At 36.7% G+C, this 12,901-nt stretch overlaps 2 protein-coding genes across 5 annotated transcripts in view; both read right to left on the bottom strand.

The window, feature by feature from the left end:
- oclna (occludin a) overlaps positions 1-1,573 on the bottom strand; it is a 10,716-nt gene extending 9,143 nt beyond the window's left edge. The window contains exons 1-2 of the mRNA XM_016456823.1: positions 1,501-1,573; positions 1,050-1,109 (exon numbers count right to left, since the gene is read on the bottom strand). Of these exons, the coding sequence (XP_016312309.1) occupies positions 1,050-1,108 (59 nt within the window). The 5' untranslated portion in view covers position 1,109; positions 1,501-1,573. The remainder of the gene's footprint in view (positions 1-1,049; positions 1,110-1,500) is intronic.
- A 537-nt stretch (positions 1,574-2,110) lies between these two features.
- Positions 2,111-12,337, bottom strand: marveld2a (MARVEL domain containing 2a). Of its 4 annotated transcripts, XM_016456814.1 has the most exons (9): positions 12,247-12,337; positions 10,837-10,891; positions 10,626-10,741; positions 7,075-8,234; positions 6,391-6,426; positions 5,560-5,711; positions 5,283-5,454; positions 4,719-4,769; positions 2,111-3,068 (listed from the first exon to the last, which is right to left on the bottom strand). In XM_016456814.1, exons 4-9 carry the CDS (start codon positions 8,182-8,184, stop codon positions 2,949-2,951), a joined length of 1,641 nt encoding a protein of 546 aa, XP_016312300.1. In that variant the 5' UTR covers positions 8,185-8,234; positions 10,626-10,741; positions 10,837-10,891; positions 12,247-12,337; the 3' UTR covers positions 2,111-2,948. The 4 variants fall into 4 exon arrangements, with proteins under 4 accessions (XP_016312300.1, XP_016312301.1, XP_016312299.1 ...); XM_016456815.1 differs by lacking the exon at positions 10,626-10,741 and having other exon boundaries at positions 10,806-10,891; XM_016456813.1 differs by lacking the exon at positions 10,626-10,741.
- Between the last annotated feature and the right edge of the window lie 564 nt (positions 12,338-12,901).

Below are 12,901 nucleotides of genomic sequence, written 5' to 3'. Positions count from 1 at the left end.
ATATATATATATATATATATATATGTATATATATTAACTTGAAACATTCACACTACATAAATATTCACACTAATGCAAGATATCAATGAGTTTATCAATATCATCATTTTTTTTCTTCTTTGGCTCTTTTAATTTTTTTAGACCTTTGTTTTTCCATTTCAAACAATACCAGATTTCAAAAGCACTATCAGACTTTTTTTATATTCAATATAGTATTGTATCATTTCATTTGTGACCCTGGAGCACAAAAGCAGTCTTAAGTCGCTGAGGTATATTTGTAGCAATAGCCAAAAATACATTGTATGGGTCAAAATTATTGATTTTTCTTTTATGCCAACAATCATTAGGCTATTAAGTAAAGATCATGTTCCATAAAGATATTTTGTCAATATCCTACCGTAAATATATCAAAACTTAATTTTTAATTAGTAATATGCATTGCTAAGAACTTAATTTGGACAACTTTAAAGATGATTTTCTCAATATTTAGATTTTTTTGCACCCTCAGATTCCAGATTTTCAAATAGTTGTATCTCAGCCAAATATTGTCCTATCCTAACAAACCATACATCAATGGAAAACATATTTATTCAGCTTTCAGATGTATAAATCTCAATTAAAAAAAATGTACCCTTATGACTGGTTTTGTGGTTCTGGGTCACATTTAACGTGTGCTAGTGTCAATGGTATATCGTTTAAAAACAGGCAAATATATACATATACATGATATACAATTATGTGCTATCAGTTTCAGTGCATTGCCAATACTTTTGAAACTTGTCACAGGAAAAGAAAATATAAAAGAAAAAGGTAAAATCCAATAGCAGCCTAATCAACCGAGAAAAAAATAAAAAATATTGGCTGATACCAAACATAGCTTCCCAATAATCATCCATAGCCCTTTATTTATTTAATATTTACAGTTACAGTTAATTCCGACTGTGCAGTTCAATTCCTCACTATAAAAACAAAGGCACAAGAGGTTTAAAAAAAGCCTAAACCCATGTAACACAATCCAGAGAAACACTGAGGTGAAACTCGACACTTACTATCCATCCTCTGTATGATAATCATAGGGCGGAGGACTCTCGTGCGGCCTCGAAGACATTCTGAAGACACAACAACATGAATATTTTTAAATACACCAAGTATAAAACTAACATAAATCATACGCACTTTATCTAATTTCACTATTATCAACTAAACGTCAATCGTCATTACGACTGAGCGGAAAATAAACAAAATTGACAATTAGTGGGTAAAACACACGGTGTAAAAAAGTACTATTTTAATATTTAAGAGAAACACACCATGAGAACGCCAGATTCTGAGACTCTTCACTAACTAAACGCGATTGAGTTGTTTCTGAAGTAGCCTAAATCTCAGTGATAGTCGGCATCAATGATCTTATATCAAATTAACGCAGATATAAAGCGCTGTTACGTAGGCTACTATAATTTTAATTACATAATATTCTATATTTTGTAGTTTCAGTCTCACCTGTTTGCGGAGTTGCTCTCGCGCACTGACGTTCACTGTGTCACTGTTCAGGACAGGTGAGACAAACAACCTGCCCTATAGATGATTAGACCCCGCCCACACACACACACACACACGCACGCACGCACGCACGCACACACACACACACACACAGAGCGTGTCTCAAATTCTAACGAGTTTCCTAACTAGACAGCTTCATGTGCCCAAGACTGATACCATGAGTTTATAACTCTACGTTTATAATGCTGCCTTATTATTATATACGGTAGCCTACCTAAAAATGCTGTCTAGATAGGCAGCATAGTAGATTTTGAAACACAGCCATAAAGAGAGACCGTCTGGTATCAGGATACAGACACGTTACAGATAAAAGAGTGAGTCTGCGATAAGAAACACGCAGGTTAACAGAGGTGTGGTGAGATTTCTATGGTGAAGACATTATTTTAATTTTAAACTTGCTTACGCAAAAATCTACTCTACAAACTTTATCTTAAAATCCAAAATGGTTCCCCGCATAGTGAGAACATGTAGCTAAAATGTCACAAATGTTATATTTGCATTAATTTTTTTTTATTCCAATATAATTGCACTTTGCAAACGGATGCTGTGGTTTGTGGTGGAAATGGAGGTTTGATGGAATTGATAGAGATGGAGAATTAAATATTTTCTTTAAAAGAGTGGTAATGAAAGTAAGCTTTTTATGTTTATGTTGCAATCAGCCATAGAGGGACATGTAAGCGTATGCTAAAACTAGTCTGATTCAGTAGTCTAGACAGGAAGGGAACAATAGGGATGCTTAGAAGAGAAGTGAATTTAACCAATCAAATTTAAGAAAACATTGCATTTCTTAACCCATAAATATATGTATCATTTTTTTGAGGTTGTAGAGTTGCTCTGTTGTGTCTGAAGTGCCTCATGGCCGGACTTTTTTTATTAAAAAATGTTCTCAATTACAACAAATTAGCTTGAAATGCTTTGACTTTTCACTCTTTACGTTATTTGCATATAAATCACCTGTTCAACTTGTCAAAATGCATATACAACACTGAATATATAAGGACAAGGCTGTTGTTCAGATCAAATACACAGTAGCAGAAAAATGAATTGAACTGCATACAATCATTAAAATAAACTTCAGTAAAAAAATTTTAAAAACAGCAGTTCTGCATACATACACAGACAACACAGAGTATTTCTTTAAACATTCATGCACTTTTAGTCAGCATTATGAAATATAAAATAAAAAAGTATTTTCAGTCAGTGCTCAAGACTCAGCGTGTACATTAAGAGCATGCAAGTTATCGATCCCTCATTGGATTACTGTTTGTAATATAAATCCAGACCAGCATGGCTCTGCAGATACAGTGGTCACATGTTCAGTGTAATACGATGTCCTGGCGTGAAAATGAAGGACCGTCACAGCAGGTTTGAATCTAGTGCTGCCCGTTTCAGCCGTAACCATCGTTCCAGCCCATGACTTTGTCGTACTCGTGAATCCTCTGCTTGATGTGCGAGAGTTTGTTCTTCAAGTACTCACATCTTTCCTTCTTCTCCAAAAATGAAGGATCCTAGGGACAAAAACACCATCATAGACATAAATGAGACCATGAAGCGGGAGAACTAAATATCCTCTCAATGGCCGCATACACAGTAATTAAATCTGAGCAACTAGTCTTTAAAGGAATAGTTCATCCAAAAATGAAAAATGACTCAACCTCAGGCCTCCAAGATGTAGATGAGTTTGTTTCTTCATAGGAACAGATTTGAAGAAATGTAGCATTGCATCAGTGTCTCAGCAATGGATGCTCTGCAGTGAATGGGTGCCGTCAGAATGAGAGTCCAAACAGCTGATAAAAACATCACAATAATCCACAAGTGATCCACACCACTCCAGTCCATCAGTTAATGTCTTGTGAAGTGAAAAGCTGTGTTTATAAGAAACAAATCCATCATTAAGACGTTTTTAACTTCAAGTCGTTGCCAAAATACAAGTTAATGATCCATAATAATGCTTCATCCATTGAAAAAGTCCATCTCCTGTTGTCCTCTCACGGTGCTTGATTTGTGCAGATTTCTCTCCTGATTCAGATGAGACAACTTTTTCTTCGGAGAAAGCAGTATTATGGATAGAGGAGTCGCATTTTGGCTGGAAACAATGGTTTGAAGCTAAAAAGTCTTAATGATGGATTTGTTTCTTACAATCATGCAGCTTTTGGCTTTATAAGACATTAATTGGTGGACTGGAGTGGTGTGGATTACTTAATGTGGATTATTGTGATGTTTTTATCTGCTGTTTGGACTCTCATTCTGACGGCACCCATTCACTGCAGAGTATCCATTGCTGAGACAGTGATGCAATGCTACATTTCTCCAAATCTGATGAAGAAACAAACTCATCTAGATCTTTGGTTGCCTGAGGGTGAGCACATTTTTAGCCTATTTTAATTTTTTGGTGAACTATTCCTTTAATGCAGCTCATCTGAGGTTCTAGAAAATCACAGAAACAAAACCGTGTGTCTTGACTGTGTCATGACCTCCTGTGCTATCACTCAAAATATGGCTCAAACTGTCTTTATAGAGGAGCCACCGATGGTCTGAGTGGCTACAGTTATTTCCTTCTCTTGAAAAGACACAATGGGGCAAATCCTGTGGGAAAATCAGCCTCCCCCTTTCCTCATCCTCCTTCCTTTCTTTCACCACTCGCGCTTCACAACGTTATAAATCAGCCAGACAAAACCTACTGGCCTGTAGAGCCCAGACAGAATCTCAAGACTGATTCTCAAGGCTGATTTTCTTGGGAAAAGGATTTAAATATAGTAATATCTCTTAAAATAAGCTGAGAGTACTACACTTTTTGTAGATGTATGTATAATCAAATTGCCAACATTTATGCTTGTCATGTGTACACTTGTGCATGGTTTAATTTGAACTGTAAGAATAGTGATGTGACCCTTATGATTGTGAATGTGGAATATTTTGTAACATTAAACCCCTAAAACAAACGTATGATGAACAAAATCACATTGTTTTCACATGTAGCTTATGTATGATGCTGCAAGTGACAGAATGGCATGTAAAAAAAAAAAAAAATCAGGTCAATTATTTCTTTGAAGGTAAAATAATAATAATAATCAAATTAAATAAAAACATTAATTAAATAGTGCACAATACAGTTTTAGTCAGTATGTTTACTAGTCAAATGGATTCCAATAACTCACCATCTTCTTCCTCTGATATTCCTGCAGGATTTTGTTGATGCGATCACGCTCCTACAATCAAAAATGAGAGATTTTTTTAGAATTATACTAGAATTATTCTTCTGAAATACATTATTTACATTTATGCATTTAACAGACACTTTTATCCAAAGCGACTTTCGAAAAAAGAACAAAAGCAAAAGCCAACAATATTCACAACATGCAATGCCAGGTTTATCAGACCAGATTTAACTAGATTTAGGAAGCAATGCATTAGTAAATGTTGAAATTAACATTAACTAAAATTAATAAATGCTTTATAAGTATTTTTGATTGTTAGTTCATGTTAACTAATGTGACCTTATTGTAAAGTGTTACCAAAAAAAGTTATTTTTTCTGAGGCATCAAAACATCTGTTCTTCTAGTGTCCAACAATGAACATTTAGGAAACATACTGCAAAGACTAGGATTAAAAATTAGTTTTTCCAAAACACATACAGAGACATGGATTTGTGCTTGATGAAATTCTTTTACAAGTCACAAAGGACAGACTAAAGTGTACAGTAATAGCAAATTTCGACTGACCATATGGCTGGTGGGATTTTGCGGTAAATTCTGCATCATCACATCCATTTCATCAAACTTCTTCAGAATCGCTTGAACTTCTACATGCAGCTCTTTATACTCAGAATACTGGTCATTAAACACGGCTTTATACTGGTCCCGCTGCTCGTCTGTTCGGATAGCTGGATATTTACTGCAGGGAAAGACAAAACACAGGGGTGAGCTTAATCAGAGAGCAAAAGCATCTCATGGTCACGAAATGAGTTCTCTTTTTTTAGATGGTGAAGCAAATACTCACGCGATGTAGTCCGGCATGATCACAGGTTTAGGAGCGTGTCCCGCTGGAATATGCCCTTTCACAACTTTGGGCTTGGCGACGGCAGGGGCGGCAGTGTGTGTGTGCTGTACCGGTGCAGAGACTGCCATCGGCTCCCTTGAACCATCAACAACCTATTAGAGTGAAGAGAAGGATACAAAATTACCAGCAATATTCTCTGACTATATCACATACTGACCCTTCGCTAAGCCTCGCCCACCTTAGTTTTGATTATTAATAGAGTGCTGGAGGAATGGTGTATTTTTGTGGGCCAAAACCCAGAAACAAGTTGCATTTTAGCACTTCTGGTTCCATCGTCCTGAAGTCAATGGGTTTTTGGTTAAATGTCTGAAATTAGGTCTGTGGTTACATCAGTAATAGCCGTTTTACTTGCCTTGAAAAAGGCTAATAAGCGGCTAAATGGGACTACAAAGGTTGTTGATAGGATATTAAACATCACTGAACAGGTAAACTCATCTTTGTTTGGCAGTCGAACATGGATGAAGGCAAATGAATGAAGTAAATTACCTCAGGAATAACTCTGGATTAAGATGCATTTAAATGTATGAATTATATTTTGTTATATTAGTCGCCAAATTGGTTTCCAGTATGCCCTTATAGGCTATATGCAAAACATTAAACTAGTAGAGAAATATGCAATGGAAATGTCTGCTTGTTAATCTGGGCAACAAATACTTATATTACATAACCAGAATTATTCATTTGAACTAGAAATGCTATACATCCAAAATTTTTAGCAGATGGCAATGCACCATGGGTAAACATGAGAACAGACAGAGCCAAAATACTTGCCAAATGCACAGCAGAAGGAGAATCTCTTGGCTGCATCTATAAAGCAGAAGCGGAGCTGATTCAATTATTGTTGTATTCATTTTTGCAACTATATTTAATTATACCAAATGAAGATATGAAGATACTGGCAATGATACATCATGATTAACTAGGTACGACATAACAATACTACAGCAATTTTCTGTTCACACAAGCAAAAATGGTGCACAATGTCACAAAATTACAGCCCATCTGAAAAATATTTAGTTTTGTTTAGTTTTTATTTACAATATTATTATAGTTAACTAAATCTAAAACATAAAAAAAATGTTACTTGAAGTAGAATAAACTTTAACTGAAGCAAAATAAAATATAATTTATTTTCATAATAAAATAAAACACTTTTTTTTATTTCAGCTAGTTGCCAAAGCAAAGTTTCATATTTTAATTTAGTTTAACTTGATGTACAAAATGTAATCTTAAAATTTAATGTAAAAACTATACAGACGTATAAAATAAAACTAATAAAAATGACAAGAACACAAAGAAAACTTACTAAAACTTTAAGGAAAATGAAAATAAAACACAATAAGAACTAATTTAAAATAAGAATAAAAAAACTAGAATAGCATCTTGATACTAAAATGACACTGTTTTAGAATATAATATGCAACAGAAATAGAAACCAAAATATAAAAATCTCACCTCCTGCCCATTACGTTCTCGTAGTCGTCGAGCTGCTTCGTGCCGCCACAGTTTTAGACACACTATGGCTCCGACCAAGTACACGATCATGGTGAAGAACAGGAAAATTATAGCGGCCGTCTGCCCAGCCTCAGTGCGACAGAAAGCGCCATTGATGCCATTATTGAAGTACTGAGAGTAGCAGAGTCCACCTCGAGTAGTGTCATTTACGTACACGCAACCAGCCGCCAAAAACAAGAGCGCAAGAGCCAGGTTTATGAAGAACTCCGTTAAAGGCCACCAATTTGAGTCCAGAAGTATAGTTTGATAGTACATGGTCATTCCCAAGACAAGCATTATAACAGTCACTATCCACGCCAATCCCGCCACCACAAGGATGAACGGCGTCTTGGGTCCGGTGTAGTTGGCGTAGCCATAACCGCCTCCATAACCGCCGTAACTTCCGTAACCTCCTCCGTAAGCCCCACCAGGCTGCGAGTATCCAAACATGTTAAACCACTCATTGTCTTTATGAATGTAAGCACAAACGCATGCAAAAATCGCTGCTCCAAGAAGCAGCTCGACGCAACCAAGAATACGTAAAAGTCCAGCCCAAGACTTCATGTAGGCGTAGCGCTGGTTGTATTCCTCGACTTTTTCGCCGTATGTCAAAGCAGTGTGCACCGTACGGCCGTCAACGGACTCCACAGGGTTGCCCAACAGCATTGCTTCACGCTCTTTACGCGAGTTATAACTGCCTCCGGATCCGCCGTACGGGTCGCGGTAGGAACCGGGAACCGACGGTGAGTGCGGCGGAGAACAACGAACGCCGTCAGTGGTCGTGTTCTTGCTGCTCGAGCCCAACATTGACTTCAACTTGCTGCTTCCGCTGCTGGACCTCAAGAAGTTCTTCCATGAGTCTGGGATGAAACGGTGGACGGGTTTGATGTCGATGGCTGAATCCCCGTTGTCCTCGCTTCCGCTGGGTTCAAATTCGGGGCCTATCGGTGGCTGGTTCGGTAGGGGAGGTGGTGGAAGAGGTTCGGAGTATAAAGAGTCAGATGTCCTGTGATCAGTCAAGCTGTGAAGACTCGGGAGTGAGCCTGTGGGTGCGTCGTTGTAGTGGGGCATGTTTCGGACACAACGCCGAATGGAGTCTCCTCCAGAATTTGCAATTATCCCTAGAGGAACATGAAGTAAAGAGGCTTTAGAAAAGATCTAGAAAACTGGTTTTAGTTCTTGTAGATTAGTGGTTCTCAACTGGTGGTTCGTGACCCAAAGATTGGTCAGAAGTCTGTTTTGAACATTGCAAATGACTAGTTTGTAGAGAGCGAGAGTCAAACTTTTATTCTAAAATTTGAGAATTCTAAAACTTCTTCTACTCTTGGTTGCGCATCTGTCTTTTATTTTCGTCTATTTTGCAAAGTTAAAACAAGTAAGTAGTCTTAACAACTTTTAAATAGAAGTAGGTTCCTGATTCCCCATAACTTTGTTGTTGATGTTAAAGGAAGTGCAAACACTGTTTTGATGGTGAATACATTTTTGCTTACTTCTCCATCAATTATGGTTCAGTTTTGGGTCATTAGTTGATGTGCAATGTAAAATCTGTGCCCTGAAGCAAAACCAGTCGAGAACCGCTATTATAGACAATGATGAATGGCGTCTCCTCCAGAATATGCAATTATCCTTAAAGGAACATGAAGTAAAAAGGTTTAGGAAAAGATCTAGGAAACTGGTTTTAGTTCTTGTAGAGTAGTGGTTCTCAACTGGTGGTTTGTGACCCAAAAATTGGTCACAGGTCTGTTGTGAACAATGCAAATGACTATAATTAAGCTTAGCTTGTAGAGTGAGCATTGCACTTTCTTCTTAAATTTAAGATTTGGATCGAGTGAATACATTTTTGCTTACTTCTCCATCAATTATGGTTCAGTTTTGGGTCATTAGTTGATGTGCAATGTAAAATCTGTGCCCTGAAGCAAAACCAGTCGAGAACCGCTATTATAGACAATGATGAATGGCGTCTCCTCCAGAATATGCAATTATCCTTAAAGGAACATGAAGTAAAAAGGTTTAGGAAAAGATCTAGGAAACTGGTTTTAGTTCTTGTAGAGTAGTGGTTCTCAACTGGTGGTTTGTGACCCAAAAATTGGTCACAGGTCTGTTGTGAACAATGCAAATGACTATAATTAAGCTTAGCTTGTAGAGTGAGCATTGCACTTTGCACTTTCTTCAAGCCTACTCTACAGTTGGTCAAGCATCTGCGTTTCATTTTAGTTTTGCAAATATAACAAATAAGTAGCTTTATTAACTTTTAAATAGGAGGAACTCCTAATTCCCATAACCTTTGTTGCTGACGTCAAAGGAAGTGCATCCAATCAAACACTGTTTGTTATTAAATATGTTTTTTGCTTTTTGCAAAAGTATGTTTTGGGGAAGTCGTGGCCTAATGGTTAGAGAGTCGGACTCGTAACCCAAAGGTTGCGGGTTCGAGTCTCGTACCGGCAGGGATTGTAGGTGGGGGGAGGGAATGTACAGCGCTCTCTCCCACCTTCAATACCACGACTGAGGTGCCCTTGAGCAAGGCACCGAACCCCCAACTGCTCCCCGCGCGCCGCAGCATAAATGGCTGCCCACTGCTCCGGGTGTGTGTTCACGGTGTGTGTGTGTGTTTACTGCTGTGTGTGTGCACTTTGGATGGGTTAAATGCAGAGCACTAATTCCGAGTATGGGTCACCATACTTGGCCACATGTCTTCACTTTTTTTTTTTTTTTTGGGTCATCAGTTAATGTGAAATGTAAAAATGGTCGTGAAGCAAAACCAATTGAGAACCACTATTAGGCCTATAGAGCAGATATTGTGTGCTAGAACATGTTCATGTTAATAGTTCAGAAACTGTAACAAAGTATGCAAAATTGTCTGCTTGTATATTGGTTTTTACTAACCAAGATAAAGCTTAATGATTTCATCCACTTACAGTGCAGGAAATGCCTCTCTACAAGTGAAAGAGCACAAGAAAAAGCTAAAGCATGAAGATATTATGCAAAAACCCTTTTCCAAAGCAGACAAGAAGCTATCGACACAAAAAAACACCATTCGGGATACCAGAAAGTGGTAGAAGAAACAAACCCCTTGGGAGCAACAGTGTCTTAAAGCGATGAAGAAGTGAACTTGCTAAATAAATGGAATTATATGTTGAGTATGTGTATGTAATAAGTAATTACATACACATAGGTAAATAAGAGTCAGAAACTAGAACTGCTATGTGGGACAATTATACACTTTAGCATAATTATGCAAAAATATTTGACTATGTAATGCTACAATTGACCAAGTATTCCAAAGACATGTGAGATAAATATTTATATTGATCTATGTACAATATATGTTCTCGGACACAGGTGCTCCCCAGGTCAGGCGGTCCAACTTTGTAACTTGAACATAGCAGCGACTGAAACAGTAACCCATCATCCACATTGCAAGAGCGTTAACTCTAAACCCACAGGAGATACGACTGAAACATTTACGACACAGAAAGAATCAAGGGCAACCACAGAGACAGAAATGAACATGCCTGTTCAAGAACTAGACGTCTGATTGGGTAATCACAGACTACTAACGCTGCGTCAACAGCATAAAATAAAGAAAACAACAATCTCCATGTTACATTCTTCCTTAAGCATAGTTAACCTAATGAAACAACAAGAGAAAAGTATTACAAATGAGAAAAAAACAAGACATTTTTATAGAATACCTTTCACACGCAGACACTGTGCAAGACTTACATTGGCCTTGAGTTCAGTGTGTAAAACTTCATTTGATATATGTGAATCCAAAGGCCTGAAAGACAGACAATAAGAAGAAGAATGTTATATATTAATAAAAGCAATCAACACATTCACGAAGAGCCAAAAATACCTGTATCTACATCACATGACACTAAACAAAGTACTAAAAGGTACCAAAAGTAATGCTATGCTTTTTGACCATATGTGATATACAGTGTTGGGGAAAGTTACTTTTAAAAGTAATGCATTACAATATTGCGTTACTACATAAAAAAGTAACTAATTACGTTACTTAGTTACTTTTTATGGAAAGTAATGCGTTAATAAAAAAGTTATATTTTTGGCAAATATAAAAGCCTTTTCACACCAAAAGTGAAATGAATAAGCCTCAGGCTGAAGGGAAAGTAAATTTACGTCCGTACAGTAGAATGCAGAAGAAGACAGTTCAACACACTTCAGCAATAAAAAAAGACACACAAATGTTTGTCTAGAGTAATTTGTGCTTATTAGTATGGTTGAATGGGATCATCGAAGACATTGGTTAATAGAATGGGATTAAATACAATCCATAAATAAAGGATATTTGTGTTGTTTAACATTTAATTATTGCAGGTTTGCGTCATATTCTGAGTTGCATTATTTTTATTAATTTTGAGGAATACTGAATCTGTGTTTTTTTTTTTGTGAGTGAGATGAATTAATGCATATTCATATTTATTTTAGAACTACAGTAACATCTTCTGATTTCTCAACATGTTGACACCAGATCTGTCAATCAATAAATTGGAAAAAAAAAGTAACCTGCGTTACTTATTTGAAAAAGTAACTCAGATATTCTCTTGTAAATTAAAAAGTAATGCGTTACTTTACTAGTTACTTGGAAAAGTAATCTGATTACGTAACTTGCGTTACTTGTAATGCGTTATCCCCAACACTGGTGATATATAAATACCATAGTACAAGCTAGTCGTTTTTTGTGGGTTGCTGGCAGTAATTCAACAATGTAACTAATTAGCAGTAATGAATAATACAACATGTTCGCGCCATTTAAAATGCTACAATGAATCTATTCATACAGTCCATGCTAAACTGAAACAAAGCGCGCTTAAGAAAAACACTGCGGGATCAACAGGTCAGCGAAGTTTAAATGATGGTTATTTATCCTCATTAGTGCGTAGATATACTCTCAAAACTAAGAGCTCTTAGTTGCTTTATCTCAAATATAAAGCTGAAGAACGGTTAGCAAACTGGAAGTAAACGACATGACAACAACAGCACTGACAGACAGATGTGTTTATAATAAAACAACAACGATCACATCTTTCGAAATGCGGCTTAGTTTTAACATATAAGGGTATATTATACGTAAAGCTTAAATAATACACTTTAAGGATGGTTTCGTCTTACCTTTTCCACCATCAAAGAGGTTTTTGTTCCTCTACATTTTTTTCGGGAAACACACACAGGTTTGGAAAGTTGTACCACGTGACGCAGCCTATCCCTGCGCGTGACGTCAGAGACTTGAAGACTTTACCTGAAGAGGGAAATAAAATATTGACCTGCTGTCATAATTCATTAGAAACTTCTTCTTCTTCTTCTTCTCACAGGCTGTAAGAGCAATGAGGACATTGACTGAAACTGACGCTCAGTATACAATATACAAATGTATACAGGCTACATTTTTTGAAGAGTAATATATTGGTTTACATAATAGAGTAATATAATGCATTACTGAAGTCATTTTAAAACTAAAGTAGTTATAAAAGTGCACATTGGGGATATTAACAATATTTAATAAGATATATTTTGAATAAATCACACACCTGACTCACTACAGGAAGAGTCTGTGCTTCCTCTTCACTATAAAGATGTAATTTATATTCAAATCAGAAGATGGAGAGTTTCATGTTGTGGATGCTGTTCCTCATGCCAATCCTCAATGGTGATGTCTACAGTCTTTCCTGACCTACGTTTCTGTGATTGACATATTTGCAAATCATCAGTATTGTGCAGTCACATCTTGCTTACTCTACATTATTTGCTGGGAAAAACAGCATGCTGT

Source organism: Sinocyclocheilus anshuiensis, unplaced genomic scaffold (assembly GCF_001515605.1).
Source record: "Sinocyclocheilus anshuiensis isolate Anshui unplaced genomic scaffold, SAMN03320099.WGS_v1.1 scaffold743, whole genome shotgun sequence".
Lineage (NCBI taxonomy): Eukaryota > Metazoa > Chordata > Actinopteri > Cypriniformes > Cyprinidae > Sinocyclocheilus > Sinocyclocheilus anshuiensis.
The sequence above is the reverse complement of the archived record's forward strand: the minus strand, read 5'-3'. Positions and strand labels throughout refer to the sequence as shown.

Coding starts and splice junctions, on each gene's coding strand:
- marveld2a (XM_016456815.1), bottom strand. CDS start 8,184: ATGCCCCACTACAACGACGCACCCACAGGCTCACTCCCGAGTCTTCAC. Junction 5,455..5,559: donor ATCATGCCGGACTACATCGC/GTGAGTATTTGC, acceptor CTTTCCCTGCAG/TAAATATCCAGCTATCCGAA. Junction 4,770..5,282: donor AAAATCCCACCAGCCATATG/GTCAGTCGAAAT, acceptor TTTTGATTGTAG/GAGCGTGATCGCATCAACAA.